The 22,188-nt window shown below is 37.6% G+C and overlaps 1 protein-coding gene across 1 annotated transcript; it reads left to right on the forward strand.

The window, feature by feature from the left end:
- The first annotated feature begins 7,690 nt into the window (after window positions 1-7,690).
- Window positions 7,691-20,395, forward strand: dnase1l1 (deoxyribonuclease I-like 1). The gene is made up of 9 exons (XM_067591296.1): window positions 7,691-7,797; window positions 11,866-12,059; window positions 12,346-12,434; window positions 12,589-12,678; window positions 12,801-12,913; window positions 13,024-13,136; window positions 13,267-13,424; window positions 18,327-18,423; window positions 18,558-20,395. The coding sequence occupies exons 2-9, from the start codon at window positions 11,892-11,894 to the stop codon at window positions 18,669-18,671; spliced, it is 942 nt and encodes a 313-aa protein (XP_067447397.1). The 5' UTR covers window positions 7,691-7,797; window positions 11,866-11,891; the 3' UTR covers window positions 18,672-20,395.
- The last annotated feature ends 1,793 nt before the right edge of the window (window positions 20,396-22,188 follow it).

Below are 22,188 nucleotides of genomic sequence, written 5' to 3' on the forward strand. Positions count from 1 at the left end.
TTGGGGATAGCTTGTATGTAATCAATAAAATCTTAACATCTATTCTAAAAGCAACAGGTAGCCAGTGAAGGGAAGTTAATATCCTGGCAGCAGAGTTTTGGATGAGCTGGAGGCAGAAAAGGGTTTCTTTTGCTTATGCCAGAGAGCAGGGAATTGCAGTATCCCACTCGACTGGTTATGAAAGCATTAATGACAGTTTCCAGATTTTTGGCAGAGAGAAATGGTCTAATCCTTGAAAAGCTTCTGAGATAATAAAGCAGGATCAAACCATTGAATTAACATGTTTATTTAGGGTGAGGTTTTGATGACACCAAGGTTTCTGCAATACTGAGTTACTGAATGGGATAGTGAACCAAGAGAGTTCGACATTTGGTTGTTTGCACTATCTTGACCTACACTGTAAAAAAAAAAAAAAAGAAATCATAAAAAAATGGTAAAAAGTCTGGCAGCAAATGTTGCCAAACACTCACTGTCAAATAACAGTAAAAAACTTTAAAACTTTAGTTATTCTATAGAGATTTATTTTAAAAGTATGGATATTTACTTTGGACATTGTCTACATTTTTACAGTTCAACCATTGTAAAATAAAAAGAAAATCTCATCATAAAACATTGCTAGAATGTTAAACAAATGTATAAATCTGCACAAAAAATGAAAAAGATTGCAGAACTACCTTAAAATTACCTAATTTAAATGAAGACTCTTGTTTTCATACAATAATCTTTGGTAAAGTCATAGGATTATCCAATCCATCGACAAGAACTCCCCATCAAAGTACAGATTTCTAGATGTAAAACACAGAAAATGTATGTAAAATTACATTCAAATTACCCTCCTTTAACACCCATTAATGTTATCTTGAGAGCTTTAAGCTTTTACTTTATGTGATTATCCAATCTATTTACAGTAAATCTCTGGTAAATGTTGGTTTTATACTGTACAAAAAATAGGATCATGTGATAATAGTTTACAAAACATAATTTTAATAATCATCACTTTATATAAACATTATTTGACAGTAATTACAAGCAACTCTCCAACATATTTACAGGCTTTTCCCAAAGCCTAGTATACAGGTACATTTTATGTTTCAGATATGAAAGTTTACTATAGAATAAAGCTTATTTGGGTATTAAAAAAATACTACAAAAACGCTAAACATCAAGCAAGAAAAGTCAATTAAGTCACAAGTCAGGCACCATGAAAGAAGCACTTAAAACATGAGAGAAAAGGTTACAATGGCAAGCCATGTCATGAGAGAACTGCACGTTAGTTAGTCTCTACAACTAGGAATGGCTATGGTTAGGATTCATAAATTCATACTATTTATGGTTCAGTTCATATCTTGTTTGTTGTTGTTGTTGTTTTTTTGTTTTTTTGGGGGGGAGGGGATTAAATCAACTACAATGTGGAATGTCAGCATAAAACTAAAGAACATCATGCAGGTTGATTAACTTTATAAATTAACTTCACAATTAACTATTTGAACAAAAATAAATAATCTGATCTAACATGTTTTCCAAGATCTAGGGTTCATAATTTTGTATTTTATATGATATGTTGTATGACTTCTGCTGTTCTGCCACCAGGTTGTGCCTTTGAGTAAGGTGAGAGTTTTGAAGCAGAAGTGGTAGAAGAAGAGGAACTTCCTCCAGTTGCAATAGTTAGTACAAAGCTAGTGGGTTTTAACAGCAGCAAAAATATGCTGATGGACTGTAAGCTACACATACTGCTTTATTGTGGTTGTAAAGTGCGCAGATACAAAAAACTGCAGGTTATACTACAGCCTGAGTCTCTGTCTGCAACACATAACTACTTTGGTATATTTACTTGCCAAATGGAAAATCTACCTGCATTTGGTGCTTGAAACATAGTATTCTATCTGATGATTACTTTTTTCTGCTGGGGACTGTGTGTAGACTAATACATCCATTAATTTAGAACACTGAAATTGTTCAAACATCAAGCATCATAAAGGAAAAATACCATCTTGTTTGCCTGATCTTGAAGGATTACATTTATCACACAGTTGATTAAAGAGAAAGAGACCATTCTGCTGTGGTTGAGTTACATTGACTTTGAACTAGTGAGGGACTGCGAACAGAACAGTGAAGCTCTGTCATGAAAAGCTGTCAATTCATAAGCTGTCTCGTCTGAATCAGAAACAGTCTGGTAATATTAAGCTTGAGAGAAAATCAGTGTAGGTATGGGAAAATACTTTGAACAAGTTTTGAGCTCAATCCTGTCTTGCATTGTTTTCTAGATATCTTACAGTCTTTAAAGCCTGGGTTGCATACACAACACTAGAAGACACCCTTTCATGTCTCAAAACGTTAGCTGTTCATGCTCAATATCTACAATAATGCAAATAGGTGATTCAGCTAAATAAAAACTGTCAAGTCTTTTCGAGTCATCTGCCTCAAGTCAAAGTCAAGTTGAATCTATAAGTGTTAGTCAACCAAGTCGCGAGTCCTCAAATTTGCAACATGCATCAAGTCATGAGATTTGACTCCCCAAACTCTGACAAATATTTATTGAACTTTCCTTGGCCATGGAAATAGGTGAATTTGAAAAGCCTCAAGTTCATAGGACAGATTGAAAGTCACCCACTTCCTTTCAGAATTCCAACGACGGCTGTGATCCTCTGCAATGAGCCTCAGCAAGCCTTGTCCTGAGAATACAAGAGCAGAAAATATGTATCATGCTCTTAAAAGTACCTGCACACCAACAGGTGTCAACGTTGTTGCCTGTATTTTTTTCAACGTACACACAATGGCAACTTTGCCTCCTACCCTCACAGCAGTGGCAGAGGGGAGCCATGAGGCTGCCGCTCTTAAGGAGTGCAGTTTGCCACTTGAACAGAAATTGAGCATGATCAAACTTTGCCTCTTTTAGTGCAGGGACATTAAAGGTTTAAAAAGGTCTGAAATTAAGGTTGGGGCCAGATCAAGCTGTTCTTTAAATGTGATCAACAAAATCTTGAAACCATTTGTAAAACTGACTGGTATCCTGTGTTGGGATGCTTAATTTGGAGTGATGTAGTAGTCTCTACATTTGGAACTAGTTAAAACTCAAAGCTCAAGCCTTGCTTGAACTGTTGAGTCATAGCATCAAATCCCAGTCTTTCACACATCTCTCACCTATTGCAAAAAAAAAATAATTGTAAAACATTGTAAAGCTTTACTCATATTGAGGTCCCTCTTTATTCACCTTATATTATCTCTGCTTTACGCTCTTTGTTCCCTTTGACCTGTAGAAGTGTTGGAGTGACCTGATGATTAGAGGGAGCAGTAGGACTGCAATTAGGACCTTGATTTTGTTTAACATAGACTGACTGTGACTCACTTTGGGTCTTAATGTTTAGAGAAGAAAAATTAGATCTACAGATTCGACAGTTTCACAAGGAAAAAACGCATAGATGCTACATATGCTATTTCAAGTTGTGGTCTAACATAATGTATTGGGAGACAGCTTCCAATATTTTTAAGGTGGATTTACAGCCTTTATTATCGCTACCTTCAGGTTTTGAAATGAAATTACTTATCTTTTTTAAAATAAGCATGTGTTGCACATGTCAATATGTATGATAACAAAAAACACTGTCACGGCAGCATGACACCTGGTTGTTGTTTTAAGACAGACTTGAAAAACTGTGAACCCATCCTTTAAAGCCCCCACTTTGCAGGAGGGGGGAATTGTAGTTCTGTAAGCAAGGTCAGCATCAGCCCCTGGGCTTAATGGTGTGACCCATATACTGAATAAAAATGCTCCACATATGTTGCCGTTTTTGTGAAGGTTATTAGGGCAGCATGGAGGAGGCAGATTGTTCCTAGGTCTTGGTGAAGGGCAGGAGCAATCTTTACTCCTATGGAGAAATATTCTGTTGATCTAGGGACAGGTTAGACCTAACTGCCTTGTCAATGTAGAGGGTAAGGACTTTCTTCAATGTTGTGGCACAGAGGTTGTCTAGTTACTTAGAAAGGAATAAGCTAACCGATGCCTCAGTGCAGAAAGCCAAATGTTTTTCTGGATTCTTGGAGCACATGAAAATGATCTGTCATCAAATTCAGTCAGCAAAGAGAGAAACAAGAGACTTAACATGTGGTATTGTTAGATTTTGCAAATGCATTTGGTTCTGTTTCACATAGTCTACATTGGGAAGCATTAGAGTACTTAAAGTACCAGACATAGTCAAGGGGCTAGTTAAAGGAATATTTTCAGGACATTCAGATATGTTTCACAACTGCAGAGTTTACTATGGTGTGGCAGTTTGTAAGGGGAGAGAATTATTCAGTGTAGGTTACATAATTCACCTCATACAGTGAACATGTTCAACAAGACATTGCTTGCTATGTTAAAGCTGATCATCAAAATAAGACTGGAGATACTGTTTAATTACCATGTGTAGCTCTTGTAATTGTTATTTAGGCAGTTATTTTTGAAGCTGGCAGTCCCTGTTTATAGTGAACATGCAGCGATTAATGTGACCTTACCTCATATTACTTCCTGCACATCAGTTTACAGCATACAATTGAATTTAATTTCATACTGTAGACGCTACTTACTGGCTACATTTGTGTCAAAACAATTTTAACTATATTGGAGTTGCTGCTAACTTATTACTTTTAAGAGGCTTTTGACTTTTAGGATTCCAGTTGGGGAGGGAAGAAATGTTTTGGAGGTATTACACAATCAAGATGATGATGTCATTATTGTAAGTGTGCAAATTTCTCCACTGTTTACTGTATCATCATCTAAACAGAAGAAAGGGAATGATTGTTTGTCACATTGCATTCACCTCATTCTAAACTCCCGACGCCATGATAAGCTTTTGTTCAGCAGGCGTTTCAAACATAACTTTCCATAAACCTGACAGGCTTTTTTGCATATACTGTCTCTGTCTGTCTGGCTACTGACAAAGGAGAAGACAGCAATCAGCAGCCAACAATGGAGCCTCTTTGTGCTATGTAGAAGCATTACGATGAAGGCTGCATGTAAATTGTCTTCAAGTCATGAATCAGATAATTTTGTGAAAGGCCTCAAAAGGCTGGAGGTTTCCAAACATATGCAAAAGCATTTCTGTGGAGAGACAAAGATGGTCAAATTTTATTATGCCTTATGCCCTGAGTAAGACAAACTAATTATGCAGTTGTCATTTGCTTTCAAGGCACAATTCAAGACAGAGGGGGACATTTTGACATATCAAAGCAGGAAAAGCACGTGAAATTAATAACAAATTAATCATTATTAAGAATGTGCCAAAAACAGGATTTTTAAGCCTCTTTCCACTTTTATTTGAAGAAAATATATCTAATGATTTCCTTCTCTGAGCCGACTGTTTCTTTTAAGCAAATTTTTTACAATATTTGTAGTTACTTTTTATCTTTATTTTGAATATGACCTGTCAGTCAGGTGTACAGGGGTGTAACCTGTAAGTTAGCTTGGAATTGACTTTACCAAGAAGGGAAAGGCCAAGTAAAAATTGTTGCATTATGGGAAATGTAGGATTCAACAGCTGAGTTTAACCCATACTTGGAACTAAAAATCAAGATATTAATTGTGGCCTGTACTGCTTCAATTTAGACCATTCCTTTTTTATACATCTTGCAGGCTCCCAGCTTTATAATGTTAAATTGTTGGAGTGTATATGGGAGACACATGAGAATTTTCTTAGCTCCTTTTAGAGAACATTAAAGCCTTGAGTAAATCTGGAGATGCATTATTTTCAATTAAAAAATATATACTCAGTTCAGTTGAGTTTTGTGTAAAATTAATTTTCAAGCACTTTCAAAATGCTGTTTCAAACCCTTCTCCACGATGCCAGACAGTCTATTCATCTATTATTTTGCCTAAAAGTAGTCAACATATTGAATCAACAAATACTGAAATGTTTCTTATAAAATACTATTATATAGTATTTTATAATTTTATATTTTATATAATACTAATAATATGATGTATACGTTTGTAATTTAAACTCCAAATTTGCTTAAACCTCGAAATTCCCAGAAAAATACTGAGAATATGAGCTTATTGTTGTCAACGGAAGCTTAAGCCCTGATGATCACATGTGTCACGATCTCTCTGACAGTCACGGCAAAAAAACATTACAAAGGCACAATGGAAATGAAGAGTTCCTGAATACCAACAGCAATGAATGAGTAAGAAACACATCAGGAACAAAATGCTAATTAATGACAGATTTTCATGGAAAAAGCTTGACCTATGCTTGAATGTGGCTCTACATCTGCAAAGAGTTGAATTATCGTATTCTGAGAACATAATCTTAGTCTCCATTCAACTCTGTGCCACAGATATGTATCCCTTTAAGATCAATTTAACCCTAATTTTCTGTTTGGTATCCTGGCGACCAGGACCAGCTCAAAAGACAGACCTGACATTGTTTTATCAACTTGATACATTCACAACTTTCTAATTTTATGAGTTTTGCTTTTGATCATGGTTCTGAATTGATGTTTCAGAAGTCTGCTGCAGCAAATTACCTATTCCTTCTGTTTGGGTTATCAGAGACGGCAGCTGTAAAATATGGCTAAATATAATTTTACATAAAATTTGCATTTCTGTCATTTGAGTTTTATAACATGGGCTTTGAATTTCTGGGTCTAACTGACCCCAAAAATATGATTTTTTGGCCAACAAAAAGAAAATATATTTGTTCATGCATAGCCAGTATAACATAAACCATGGAATACAGTATTTCCTTATTTGGTTTCCATATTCTGCCACCTTCATAAAATGTACATGCCGAGTTTGTGTTACTCTACATGAGTCCTGTTTAGTGTATGTGGTATTCAGTGTATGAATGTGTGTGAATGGGTGAATTTGACTCGTAGTGTAAAACATGCTCTGAGTGGTCGGAAAACTGGGAAGTTGCCATACAAGTACAGTCCATTGAGCATTAAACTTGTCTGTGCTGGTTTGATTTCTTCTTGCAGTAAATGGAAACATATTACTAAGAGGTTATATTTAGACACTGCACCCACTTCCTCTTCCAACTACCCCACCCCAACTGCAAACCCCACCTCCTTTTCAAAACTGCGTACTAGGTGGAGAGAAGTCAAACCAGGAGCAAAATTACACTACATACAACTAAATGCATTGGCTTCTTTTTGTGTAAAAACACAGTTTTCCACTCAATATGACATACTGAATGTCACACTTGCTTTTCCATGTAATAGCAGTCAAAATGTGAGAAAAAGTAGTGAGAGAAAGAGACGGGTAAATTCATCCTACTTTCACATGTGTTTACACTATTGTGTCGAAATGTTAGTCTGTTTGCACAATTAAAGGCTGCAAATTAATCAGTGCGCTCCAGTCCCTTCTGTTTTTTGAAATATTAAAATCTCTTTGTATACTATAATTTATTAAGTATAATGTAATAAAAGTTTATTTTCTGTCATTTCACACAAATGTCGATATCACCACTCTTGATTCACTCAATAATCAATTGTTATCTACCTACGATAGTTGTTTCTCTGAACATATTTGTTATGAGTGCCACACAATAAGTGAAGCCTTGAGGGTTTATTTAAAGTGCGAATAAATTTGGATTAGCATGAAAGAGGGAAAGCGAGTAAAGTAAAAACTGATCTTCGACTCATTCAGCTGTTAGAATAAACTCTCTTGCCAGCACAGTATCTGCTATAGCCAGTTAGACTTCTTGTGGACCAAGAAGTCCCACCCACAGGAAATAGGACAAGACAGCTTCAGGTTTCACAAGACAGAAGCCGGCAAGAAACAAAAACAACCCCACAAGTCAAAGAACCAACAAGCTGGTAAGTTGCTGTTGTTTTACTTTGTCTTACTTCTTCCACAGTGAGTCAAGGAAAACATCTCACCGGGGAATGTGACTTTGTAACCTGAGAAGTCTGTATGTCAGTGTGTGTCTGTGTGAGTGTGTGTGTGTTTGTGACGGATATATTAAGAAAGTGGAGGTGAGGTGGAAAGAGGTGGTGGAAGAGAGGTGAAGTGAGATCACACTGTACTAAGAAAACACATGTTCTGTTGTGACTCTGTGTTCATTGTAAAGTAGGGGATCAAGCAAGAAAGTGTGTCAGTTTTTCTTTGTGTCAACCATGCTGACAGAATTTATATTTCAACAGGTTTGTAACAATCGTCAGCCCTCCACTTCATAGGAACAGTATGCAGGAAGCAAGGTTAACAAATTTAATCCTGTGAATAGTTACTTATATGTGTGGCAGTTGCTGGTGGAAAACAAAAGTGTAACTAGCAGCTGTATGGCCCACAGCTGAACAAATTTCATTTCCCCATATTTAACTTGACATCATGTTTGGTTTACCCCTGGAGGACCTAAAAATGGGCAGAGCAGCAGCTGAAGCTGTTCCTGTTCTGATCTGCCACATATCTCTGTTTCCAGGTTATGTAGGGTTGAGACAAAGGGCTTTATGTGCTTTATTGATTAAACAATCTCTTGTAACTGATGTGTATCTCTGTGGGGGGGCTAACAGAAGCAGTGAGTGGGCTTCTTAAAAATATGTCAGTTGTATTTAGGTAATTCTAAGACTTAATAAATAAAATGTAACTGAAGTAATTAAGTTTAAAGCAATGGAGTAATGATGTTTTTATGACCTATGCACATCTATGTACCAGAAACCGTGGGTTGACAAATCAATACACAGGGCCTTAAAGGTGTGTACTAATGCCTTTAAAACCGGGCTGAGCACAGGTGACATGACAGCATTGGTGCCCCTCAAAGTTGTGTGCTTAGCCCTTTGCTCCTCTCCCTATACACACATGGTTGTACAGCCACCCACAGCTCCAACACCATAGTGAAATTCACTGATGACACAGTGGTGGTGTATTGATTAAGGACAACAACGAGGCAGCCTACTGGAGCGAGGTGGAAGGGCTGACATTGTTGTGTAAAGACAACAATCTAGACCTGAATGTCTCCAAAACAAAGGAGATGTTGGTGGACTTGCGGAGGGAAAGGCAGAGGACAAAGCATGTACTACTTGAGATATGTGGGACTAAGGTGGAGACTGTGAGCAGTTATCAGTATCTGGGTGTGCACATCTCTGTGGATCTGACTTGGTCCATGCACACCACTATGTTGGTGAAGAAAGCAAGGCAACGCCTGTACCATCTTAGGCGGCTGAGAAAATTCAAAATCTCCTCAGTGCTGCAAAAAACTTTCTACACTAATACGACTGAGTCTGTGCTCTCTTGTTGTATCACAGCCTGGTTTGGTAACTGCGCCTCTCAGGACAAAAAGGTGTTGCACAGGGTGATACGGTGTGCAGAGCACATAACTCGTACTACTCTGCACTCCCTCCAGGACATCTACACCGGGCGCTGTAGATCCAAAGCAGACCGGATTATCAAAGACCCAAAACATCCCAATTAACAGTCTGTTCTAGTGGTTATCTTCCTTCAGATGTATCTGCTCCCTCAAAGCAAGAACTGAGAGGTTGAGAAGGAGTCTCTTCTCCCAAGCCATACGGGCTATAAACTCTTAACATTCTGCCCACAACTGTCAGCTTTCGCTGCATGGTTGTCTGTTGCACATCCTGGTTCAGGGAAGGACTACTTTTAGCTGTTTTTATAGGTGTATTTGCAGAATTGCACAATTTTATACTTTCAAATTATTTATATATTTTTAAAAAAATATATATCTTTCTTCAATTCTAAGTTTCCTTGATGCTTGATCATTCCTTATTCTATCAAAATGAAACACATTATACAAACCTTGGGTGGTTGATTCTGAATACGACCATTTTTAGGAGATCTTTACAGCTGTATGTGTGATTGCTCAATGGCCAGTAAAGGTTTTTATTCTTAAAGCTACATTTATTTTCACCTTTGTTGGCTTTAAAGGAAAAAATTGACATTGTGGGAAATACACTTATTCACTTTCTTGCCTACAGTTTGAGAAGATTGATACCACTCTCTGTAAATATGAAGCTATTGTGATTAGCAGAGCTGAACAGATAGCATGTAGCTTCCTGTAAAACCATAACTTATTGTGTTCACATTTCTGTTTATGTACAAGTTAACAAAATCAAGATACATTGTGTTATTTAGAGATGTTGGTAGTGTTTTTAAACTTTGCACAGAGTCAGGTTAGCTGTTTCCAGTCTTTATGCTAAGCTAAGCTAATAGCCTCTTGGCTTTAGCACCATGTTTCACAGACACAAGAGTACGTTTTCATTTTAAAACAGTATTTTAAAATGAAATCAATCTCTGTCCACACAAGTGTTTTAGCATTGTTTCAAAAAATAATCTCTGTCCACACTAACACACCTGAAAACACATATCACATGACTGCTGGAGAAGGGAGTTGTCACAAATCGCTTGAATAACAACCTTCCTCCTGCGCATGTAGGCAGTGGTAGCATTATAAAACGCATAATGTAACTGCAAAACTGCTAGCATTGACAACAAGGTCAGCAATGCCTGTAATTCGTTATCCATGTTGAATTAACCACTGGTTGTCAAGGCTGATGTTGTTTCCAGAAAAAGGTCACATGATAGGGGCGTGACAAATCAGGGAAGGACCTGCCGTGACTGATAAGATCCAGTCATCATTTTCAAAAGTCTCTGTTTCTGCCCGTCCAGACTAAAACGCAATCCCAGAGTTTTCAAACTAAAATGGGGTCAGCAACACTTTCAAAAGTCTCCATTTTATGGGTCTGAAAACGCCGGAGTAGTGTGGACGCTAGGCGTAAACGTAAGAAAAGTTATGCATTTTAAAACAAAAAAGTATTAGTGTAGTTTAGTGTATAGTAACCAAGGACTGATCTTTAGCTTTTAGCTAAACTTTACCCAAGTCTTCCAGACTTGACTCTAATCTGGGGGAAAATCATATACTATCAGCATTGGCAAAACAGGAAGCTTCACTGTGAGTGCTGACTTCCTGTGAGACTACAGGAGAATAATACAATTGGGCAGCTAGGACTGAAACTAAAGGGTATGGGGCATGGGTTTAACTAATGTTTACAGTTATACACACACAACACAAATCTAGTTTTATTTCATTGATCAGATAACTGTTTGGGCACACAGAGCCATTGTCTCTCATGCATCAGGACATATTTTGAGTGAGTGGTTTATATTGTGGTCATTTTGAGTTTGTCCATCCATCACTCACAAACTCAAAAATGAAGTTGCTTCTAATTCTAACCCTAGCCACACTATACTCTTACCTAATCACAACCTTAATCTAAACAAATCATTTTCCAGCATTAGACCTAAATGATTAGGTAATTAGGGCTGCAACTAACAATTACTGTAATTATTGATTAATCTGTTGATTATTTTCTCGATTAATCAATTAGTTGTTTGGTCTATAAAAATATCAGAAAATGGTGAAAAACGTTGATCACTGTTCCCCACAGCCCAAGATGATGTCCTCAAATGTCTTCTTTTGTCCCAACTAACAGTAAACTGAATATCTTTGCTTTCGGATTATCATAGAGGACTAAAGAAACCAAAAAATATTCACATTGATCGACTAATCATTGCCACTCACAGTATGTCTACCCATTACCCAGGTAGGGTGATGATTAACTTAATTTCTAACAGCATGAATAAGAGTTATTCTTGCTTGTCAACCATTAGGCAATGACACATAATTGCACACAATGAGCTACAGTATTTTCAATCATTGTACACATTATAGATACTAGTAGTGACAACACATTTGCTGACTACACATTCCTATGGATGTGTGATACTACTGAATGTGTATGTTTGTGTTTGTTTGAGTCTGGGGATCAGGCCTGTATTTGTCCTTTTGGCTGCTTCTGCAGTTTTTGTGTACACAAACTGTAAATGTTTAATCAAATCAGATCTACCTTATGTGTTTTATGTTTGTGCACAAGGTTACTGTCTCTTACTGCTCTGTGCCATGAGGTCATCTCCCCTCCTCCTTCTCCTCCTCCTCCATCTCCTCTCCTTCCTTGTTGGTGTGTGTGATGCACAGGGGGGTTCAGATTTTAGAATCTGTGCCTTTAACGTCCAAAACTTCGGGGAATCCAAGGCCAAGAAGGATGATGTCATGAAAACTCTTGTCAGGGTAAGACATCCTCATAGCTATGCCTCTTGTTCCTTTGTCTGTACTTAGACAACAGACCAAGAACAGCATTCAGCAATATTAAACATATTCCCTGTATCTTCTTCCCTGTATGGAGTAAGCAAGGTACACAGTAAGTATTTCATTTGCTGGGCTGTAGTCTGTGTGAACAGTTTTTTTATGAATAGAAAATCAGGCACTTTTATCTCACATGCAAAAATCGAAATCTTCTGTCACTCTTGTCTTTAACTCCCAATTAACTGTTTCATTGCTGTGGTATCTGTTTCAGATCATCACTCGCTGTGATGTGTGTTTGCTTCAGGAAGTGAGAGACAGCAAACAAAAAGCTTTACCACAGCTGGTTACGGACCTTAACAGGTGGTTACTCTCTCTCACTCACTCACTCACACGCACACAATAAGCCCAGCTGAGCGTACAGTCACCAGTACAGTGCAACAAAGATGTCAGTTGGTTCAAACAGCAGTAATAACACAGCAATATCCACTTTTCTGAATGTTTCTTCAATATTCAGTTACGACACTCGACATGAGTATAAAGCTGTGGCCAGTGAGAGACTGGGCAGGTCTGACACATACCAGGAGCAGTATGTGTTTGTTTACAGGTGAGATCTTTGCCTACATTCAATGTGACACTTTTCAGCTTACAGTAATGCACCAAATGATAAGACAGCTTGAACATATGCGGGCGTGTTTAAGTTGTGCTGTGTTTTCTGAATGTGTGCAGGAGTGATACAGTGACAGTCACAGGCCAGTATCAGTACCCTGATAATCTACCGGGGGATGTGGACGCTTTCTCCAGAGAGCCATTTGTCGTCCGCTTCAAAGCCCCAAAGACAGGTCAGTTCACTGACACTTAGGATTCCCATCTAAGATCATGAAAAGCATGGTGAAATGTATGCATTTAATAACCTCACTCTACATCCTCCCACCAAAATCTATATATTCAGCCATAAAGGAGTTTACCCTCATACCTCAGCACACCACTCCAACCAACGCCACTAAGGAGCTTGATGCACTGTATGACGTTTTGCAACATGTGAGGAAAATGTGGAAAACTGAGGTAAAAGCTCATTTTGCAGAATGTTAATGGTAATAAGAACTGTAGGGCAGTTGAAATAACAGTGTCAAAGTGCAGTCAATTAAGATTTTGTAGACTAACCGTCCGTACTGTCGCGTGCATGTGTGAGCAGAATGTAATGCTTCTCGGGGACTTCAATGCCGACTGCAGCTACCTCGCTAAGAAGAACAGGAAGAATGTGCGCCTGATAACAGAGAAGAACCTCTTTTGGCTCATTCCAGAAGAGACTGACACCACTGTGCGATCGACCACCACCTGCACCTACGACAGGTGAGTTCACACTCCTTAAGGCCTGGTCACACCAGAGAGTTTATCTGAGCAGCTTGTTAGCTTGGTTGATAAAAAGACAGTAAGTTCACAGTTTATTTAAAAGATGCATTTGTATCTATCTCAACATGGGCTGTAAATGATTCCTCTTTTATTATGTTGTGGAAATGTTTGAAATTGTGTGTTCGGGCGTTTCCTTTAACATGTCTCAGTATTCTAAATGAGAAAAATGGCATGGAATGAGAATATATCACTGAAATGTTTATTTTTTGATACAGAAACACATACAACTGTCAGTAAAAGTCAATGTTTGTAACAACTGTGGAGCAGATCTTGAAGGACAGGTTCACAGTTTTTCAAATCTGTCTTAAAACAACAGTCAGGTGCCCAAATGAACATTCACGTTTTTCTTGCTTTAATCATTCCTCCTGTTCATACTGGCCATTAAGAGAGCCCTGCAATTTAAATGTAAGTGATGGGTGCCAAAATCCACAGTCCTCTTTCTGTGCAAAAATGTATTTAAAAGTTTATTTGAAGCTAATATGAAGCTTCAGCTTCATAAATTAGTCAATATCTTTTAAAGTTAGTCACAATCTCTCTTTTTGTGACAATCCTTCCACTTAGCTGAACAGGAAAACACTGTCCCTTGAGACACAACGAGGGATTCTTTGACAGTTCTTTTTATTAAGTCTCACAATTTACATAAATTTGTAAAAAGAACACCATTCCCACCCCACAGCGAACATCCCTACCCCCTGTTGTCACTCGGTAAGGTTAAACTTGCTCTTCTTTATAGAGGAATGTATAACATAGTATGCCTGTATATCAAAGTGTACATAATGAAAGACCATAGTTAATACAAGGCACTTGGTAATGCAGAGTTAAATTGAAGAATGAGAAGCATTCGCATTGTAATGAGAGGTCAAGCAGAAGCAGTATGTACAGGCTCGGAGTGTTGAGAACCATATCCAGGTTTGTGTCAGGGGTTGAATCATGATGATTTCATTATTTATTCCTGTACTTGTGTGAAGCATTAGTCAAAGAATGTCAAAAAAGATCTCCAGACTTCAACAAAATTATTTTCAGAGCATATCTGATTTTTTTTTTTTTATCAGATTCTGTTATCAGTTGTTGTTTGGAGGTCTTGTTCCCATGTGGGGAAAAAAGGGGGGGAATTGGTTATAGTAAATTTCTTTGACAACTGTTGTTTTCTATAGAGGTCCTTGAAGCATTCGAGGTCCCTTCCACGCCACTCGTTGAATGATGTATCGTGTAGCGAGGGTGGTAAGAGGTGGCTGAATGCCACTGGGCTTAAAAGGCACATACCTTGTAAATTAAAATGTTTTCTGAAATGTGAGTAGATTCTGAATAAGTGACTACAGGATTAGTACTGAACGTATTCAATGGTAAAAGCACTGATGTGCCAGTCAGAGCTGGTAAGGAAGCACAGCCACAGGAATGTGTCGCCATCTTTATCCAGGTAGGACATTTTTTGTCTAGATGTGATGTATCCAGTATGATATACAGTGCAAATTATCTGATCACGAATAAAATTGGAAATTTGGAGTAAGTGAGATGAAAAGAGGGGTCCAATTAGCCAGATCTTGTATCATTGTATTATTATTATTGTTTGTATTATTAGTTTTCTAAAGTTTTGCTTAAAGAAGTCTGTAAAGTTCTTTTTACTGTAACTCCAAGGAAGGCGTAGCTGTCTATAGTTTTATTTTATTTATTTATTTTTTATTGCTTTTTTGTGCAATACAGGTGACCATCATGGAGACACATATGACAATGATCCCTGGCACTGAAAGTGCGAGGAACCTATTGTTTTTGTAAAGATTATTATTATTATTAGTAGTAGTAGTAGTAGTAGTAGTATTAACTGAAACTAACTGAACAGGTGAAAACTGCAATGTTCTGCAATGATTGAGCTCAGGTGTCACCAGCGGGCTCCATAGCACCCCGAAACACGAGGCCATTTTGGAACAAAGTTTCTTTGATGTCCATGAAATTCAGTGGGTTCATTGCGCTCATCATGCTCGACATAATGTTTACCTTTAAAAAAAAATTCGGCCGACATGAAGTCAGCTTTTTTGGATTTTGTGCATCAATTTTCATTTTACCAACACGTTTGAGGCCTTTAGGATGCATGAAAACTAACAAAACTTTGTACACAAGTTCGAACGAATAAATGCTTCAGTTAGTTCCAAAACTGGGCTTGGGCATGGCATTTGGCTCGTTAGCGCTCCCTAATTACTTTTAGCATTTCTTAGGTGGTGCTTAAAAACTCACTAACTCAGAAGTGGCATAACTTGATATCAGAGTCAAAGCCCCCACCTTTTATTTTGACGTAGATATATGAAATTTGGTTGGCAGGTGTACCATCTCCAGACTCAAAAAAAAGCATCTTGGAGTCATACCCTAATTCCAACAGGAAGTTCGACATTTTGAATCTACTTTGCATTTTTTTTGCAAAGTGAAGCCATTGATGGGCGTTCTATTTTATTGAACTCCTCCTAGAGATTTAATCCGTGCAACTTCAAATTTGGTAGGTTCCATCTAAAGACCCTTGCGATGCTAAATTGTGAAGCTTTTTATATTTCATGGAACGCCCTTGGTGTAGCATGCAGGTGAATTTTACCCAAAACATGTTTGGGGCAATAAAGAGGACGTTGTCATAACTCCACTATACATTGTCCAACCTACCCCAGATTTCTCATGTGTTATTAGAGTCCAGGCCTGAACACATCTACATGTCAATATTTAGTCATAATCACAGCGCCACCTACTGACAACAGGAAATCAGTCTTATGTAACAAACATCATCTGATTTACATGAAATTTACATGGTGTGGTCTACACATGATATACAGTAAAATGACGCATAATTAGTGGGTGTTCTCTAGTGCCACATAGTGGACACAGGAAGTGATGGTTATCTCCTACATGCAATGTCCAATATTCATGAGAATGTATATCTATGTCAGTTGCCCCCTGGTAAATGTATTGCTGTATTAATATTTCACTTATGTAGTATTGCCCACATGCAACAGGGATTAAGGCCTAAATGACACATAGTTCATCAAATGTATACACATTTTCTAATAATTCATATCCTGCACCATGTACTGCACACTAGAAATAATATTTTACCCATTCAAACAGTTTCCGATCATCCTGAAAATTAGGAGCTGTGTAAATAGTTCTACAGTAGCGATAACACAGCTGAGACGCACATGAGGTGCAAGGGCTCGTTCATCGCTGCTTGCAGATATAATTACCATTATTATTCCTCCACGCCATTGCTTTTTTGAAGGACTTAGGATGCTCGAAAACTCATGAAAATTGGCACACATGTCAGAACTGGTGAAAATTGCAAACTTCTGTGGTGATTGGGCTCGGGCGTTGCCAGTGTGCTCTATAGCACAGGGCCATTTTGGGACAAAGTTTCTTTGATGTGCATGAAATTCGGTGGGTTCATTGCTCTCATCATTATCAACATAATACATATTTTTTCAAATTTTTTCGCCCAACAGGATTTCATTTGTCAATTTTCATTTGACAAACACATGTTTGAGGCCTTTAGGATGCACAAAAACTCACAAAACTTTGCACCTATGTTCAAACTAGGATGTTTTTAGTAATGGAGTGAAATTGAGTTGGAATAATTCTGACAGTCTTGGGGATATTTTTATACCGAGATGTGTGTCTATAGTTATTTTAAAGGGTACCAACAAGTGTTGAGATGTAGATGTCCAGATGTAATGGCAACAGCTCACTTTTATGCAGATTTAATGTATAACCCAAGATCTCCCCAAACTGTTGCAACAGATTAAGGATTATGGGGATTGCTGTTTCAGTGTTAGATTATGTTTTGAGCTTGGAGAACAGAGCTGACCTGTGGTCGGACAGTATCTTGACTCAATCAGATTTGCTAACACAACGTCAGCTTCTGCTTTCAAACTCAATTTAGCAAGTTTGGGAGCCATTGACAATAATAAAAAGTATGGCAAAATATTATAAAAGTAATAAAGAGAGTCACCAATGGTTGTCCAGTTGTTGAATACAGGTGGGTTTATTTAAAGATGAATAAAGTGCCAAGTAAGCCAAGTTTAGTGGACGTGGACGAAGTATGTATCCCTTCTAAGACAGAGTCCCGAAGTGTTCAGTAGAGTATAGGCTAATGTTATTAACAAGTTCATAAATGTGGGATATCAATCCTTTGTGGTCTGATTTCAGTTAGAGGATATGACCCACATGTAAATCTGTGGGCTTATCTGGAAATGAATTAAAGTTTTGTGTAAAGCTCCCGATCTGCAAATAATGGAAAAAGCGGGTCCTAGGTAAGTTGTAGATTTAGGATAACTGGGAGAAAGATGCAAATGTATCTCTTATATATACGTTATGAATTGCTCTAACCCCTTCATTAAATCACAGCGTAAATGCAGGGTCTGTGCAGGAGGGAGTGAACATGTGGTTTGACTTAATGGGGGAGAGGATAGAGGTTCTCTGCAGCCCAAAATGTCTTTTAAACTGGGCCCATATTCTCATTGAGTGGTTGACTATAATATCTGAACTCAAAGATATACTCTTTATTTGACTAACTCAGACAACTGAATTCCATATTATCTTCAGATAAACTTTTAAATACATTTTTGCTCAAAACAAGGATTGTTGATTTTGGCCTCCATCACTTACATTCAAAACACATTTGGAAGGGATCCTCTAATGGTCAGTATGAACAGGAGGAATAATTACAGCAAGCAAAACCTGTTTCAGTGCTCATATGGACACCTGACAGTTATTTTAAAACAGATTTCAAAAATTGTGAACCTATCCTTTAATGACTTATCACACACAGGCAGTGAAACAGTGACTCACTGAGTCCATATTGTGTTTCAACAGGATTGTCGTGTACGGGAAAACGTTTGCCAGTGCAGTTGTGCCTTCTTCAGCCAAATCATTTAACTTCCAAGTGGAATACCGACTCACAGAGGAGCAGGTAACAAGCTGCGTGTATCTATGTATGAGTGCGTGTTGGTGTAAACATGCAAATGCAATGTGCAAAAAACACAAATTCTGTTCTATAGATGTGTGTTGAGGTTTGTTAAACTGTTCCATGGTGTTTCTGCTCAGGCGCTGGAAGTCAGTGACCATTACCCAGTGGAAGTCCTTCTGAGGGACACTGCATCCAAAGTCTCCTTCAGCCTTCTCCTCATCCTCCTCCCCTTTACATTCACCTGCAGCTGAGACAACATGCAGTGTGTGTATGTGTGTGTGGTGGTACATCCTTAACATTATCTGAAATTACCTTTTCTTTGTTTGTCCTCAGCCGTCTTGTCTTCCAAAGAGTAACACTGTAGCTTCATAATAAATGTGGATTTTTGTCATCTCACTCAGAGGACAATCTTAGGACAGCTTACCTCATGAACTGATGAGTTCAACTCACATGTTGGCGAGTTGGACGCCAACATGTGGCGTCCAAATATCACTGATAACACACCACAAACATGACTCTTCATGTTGGGTTCAGGGTCAGCAAAATAACAGAAAATGACGCACTTTATTCACCACACTGCACATTTATCTTCCTGCATATCTGTGTTGGTATCATGGAAATGCAGAGACTTGGCAGGCACAAGGAACTAAAGAATGTATTTATTCACTAAAACAGGAACAGGACACAGAAGTGCAGGCAGGCAACCAAACCAAACAATAATCCAACAACTGCGGAAGAGAAAACCAGGACTTAAAAACCAACTGAACTATCAAGGAGATGAGGTGCAGGTGGGGAGATGGGTGGAGAAACTCAGGAGAGGGGAGTGAGGTGACAAAACAGGAGAACAGACAGGGAGCCAATTGGCTGGAGGAAACACAGAGTGCAGGGCAGGGCTAACCCAGAAAATACAATACCACTTAATCACAACCCAGCATAAATCACACTGTCTCAAAATTACATAAACTAAAGTACTGAAAACAAGCTAACTAATAATGCAATACCAGACCCAAATGATTCATCAGGCTTAAACCAAAAACTATTCCAGAACAAGGAGGGGGACACGGGCTCTCTTTTATCTATTTTGATAGGTAGATTTCTCTCATGATTGCCATTGACATGTACAACATTCCCTCTGTCCGTTTGTTGACCTGTAAGTGTAATGCACACACGTTCTTTTCTTTCCTGCCATCTCCCTGTCTCATGCCCCTCCTCTGGAGTTCAGTCTGTTGTTGGGTGTTTGCAACACAGCCAAAAGGGTGACGCAGGGGGATCAGCAACACTATGCAGTATCATGATTGGTTAGCCACGGGCCACTGCAGCTCCAAGCACTCTTAGTATGGCAGCTATATGGAGACACGGACATGCCAAATAACAGAAATTAGACAGGAACATTTGAAAGTGTGATACAAACACATGAAATATATTACCATAAGATAGATGAAGTATTCCAATGTAATATTATGTTTAAAGGAAGATTTCTGTTGGAATATTGTATATATATATTATTCATGTTACAGCACACAAATTTTATCTATCTCTCAACTTTACCTCTGCTACACCTGCTAATTTAGCCAGCCAGGTGTTCAAGCTAAATGCTATCCTCAGTGTAAGTGATGTTGCATAAATTCTCTTTATTCATGATGCATAATTGATTCATATTATCCATAATTTCATACAATAAATAAATAATTTATTTGATATGAAGTTAAACTTTAAATCTGATGTGATTAAGTGTATAATCATTTGTCTCGTACAGTACAGGAATATACTGATGTATAACAGGTAGAAAATGAACACGGGTGACTGAAAGGGTTGTAATCACTACTGCATTAGTCCACTGTTTGTATTTCCACTATGCACTGTATTGTTGATGTTTTTTGTACTATGTTTGTTCTCAGTTCTCATGGCGTGACTAAGATGTGCATGCATCAGAGAAACAAAACCTGCCTGAGCAATAAACTCCCATTTCAAAGAACCGACCTGTGTGTGTGTCGTCATGAAGAGAGCTACACTCAGCATACTAACATGCTCACAATGACAATGAATGCTAACATGCTGATGTTTAGAAGGTACGATGCATTGGTTCCCAAAGTGGGTGCTGCAAAAAAATGTGTGTCATTCTACATTTATTTTGCATTTTTAACATTTTGCCATGTTCAATTGAGGTGACATTTAATTATGTTATGTTTATATGTAATCAAATATATATTAATGTTTTCAAATATATTATTATTATTTATTATGTATTTTCAGAAGTAAAAAAATTAAAATCACTGTATTTAAAAATGTAAAAAAAAAAATAAAAAAAATGCAGTAACACCTCAACTAATGACAACTCAGGGTTGCAGGTTGTCATAGTCAGTGGTGGAAAGTAGCTACTCAAGTATTGTACTTCAGTACAATTTTGAGCTACTTTATACTTCCACTCCACTACATTTCAGAGGGAAATATTGAACTTTCTACTCCACGACATTTATTTGACAGCTTTAGTTACTTTTCAGATGAGGATTTGACACAATGGATAATATAACAAGCTTTTAAAATAAAACACATTGTTAAAGATGAAACCAGTGGTTTCCAACCTTTTTGGCTTTTGACATCTTACAAAAAGCAGTGTGTAGTCGGGGTCACATTTCACATGTCTATGAGTTGTTAACAGCTCCACCAAATAGTGATTTTTTCCTCTAAACTTCTCACATGGTTTTATTTCAATAAATGTTCAAATAATCGAATATTTCATCAAAAATCAAATATTAGAGAAAAAGTCTAAAAACTGAAAACAGATTTGTGTATCAGAACTTTGTTTTTTCTTCTTTCCTCTCCCATTAATCATCTCATGACCTCTCAGATTTATCTGGTGACCCTTTGGAGGGGCCCGACCCCACAGGACTATCAGCTAACTGTATATAAAGTAGTTGAAACTAGCTCCACTTCCAGCAGCTACAACAGTAACATGCTGCTCTAACACTGATGCTTCACTATTAATAATCTAACAAGGTCATATATAATAATATATCAGTCAGAGAGACAAAACGAATACTTATACTTTAATACTTAAACTTCATTTGGCTTGTAGTACTTTTACAATTCAGGAATTTTGCTTGTAATGAAGTATTTTTATATTTCTGTACTAATACTTTTACTTGAGTAAAGGATCTGATTACGTCTTCCACCACAAGTCATAACACAACATGTTTTGTGGCTTGCAAGTTTTTCAGGTGCTCAGTAGAAAGAAGGAATTCCATAAGGAAACATGTCTTATGAAGAGGTTCTGTGGTTTATAAAAGTTTGAGAACCACTGGTGTAATGTATACGGTATAATTGGTTTAGCATATTAGCATGATAACATTTGATAATTAGCACTAAACACAAAGCGTTTCAGTAAATGTCATTAAGTTTGCAGGTATTTGGTCTCTCAAAGTACTGAACAAATGACAATTTTGACTGGATGGTGACGCTAGATGAGAAATCATGGAGTCACCAATGTTATTACAATTCATGCAGCTGAGTGACCATAACACATCATGTCTATTTTGTAAATGAAAGTACTGTAGTAAGTTTTCCTCAGGATGTACTGTGGACACTAAAGTCTGTTGTCAATAATTAGATCGATGGCAAAGAACTAACAGCAAGAACGCCAAAAGTAGTTACAAAAAATGACCAGCAGGTGTCGCACTGTGTGAATCTCCTCATCAATATGTTTTTACACTCAATGTCTCAACAAATAAATATTAATGTGGAGATGTTGACAGTTAGACAAAAACAAAA

This window comes from Thunnus thynnus, chromosome 6 (assembly GCF_963924715.1).
Source record: "Thunnus thynnus chromosome 6, fThuThy2.1, whole genome shotgun sequence".
Classification (NCBI taxonomy): Eukaryota; Metazoa; Chordata; class Actinopteri; order Scombriformes; family Scombridae; genus Thunnus; species Thunnus thynnus.

Coding starts and splice junctions, on each gene's coding strand:
- dnase1l1 (XM_067591296.1), top strand. CDS start 11,892: ATGAGGTCATCTCCCCTCCTCCTTCTCCTCCTCCTCCATCTCCTCTCC. Junction 12,435..12,588: donor CTGGTTACGGACCTTAACAG/GTGGTTACTCTC, acceptor TTCAATATTCAG/TTACGACACTCGACATGAGT. Junction 13,137..13,266: donor GGAAAATGTGGAAAACTGAG/GTAAAAGCTCAT, acceptor ATGTGTGAGCAG/AATGTAATGCTTCTCGGGGA.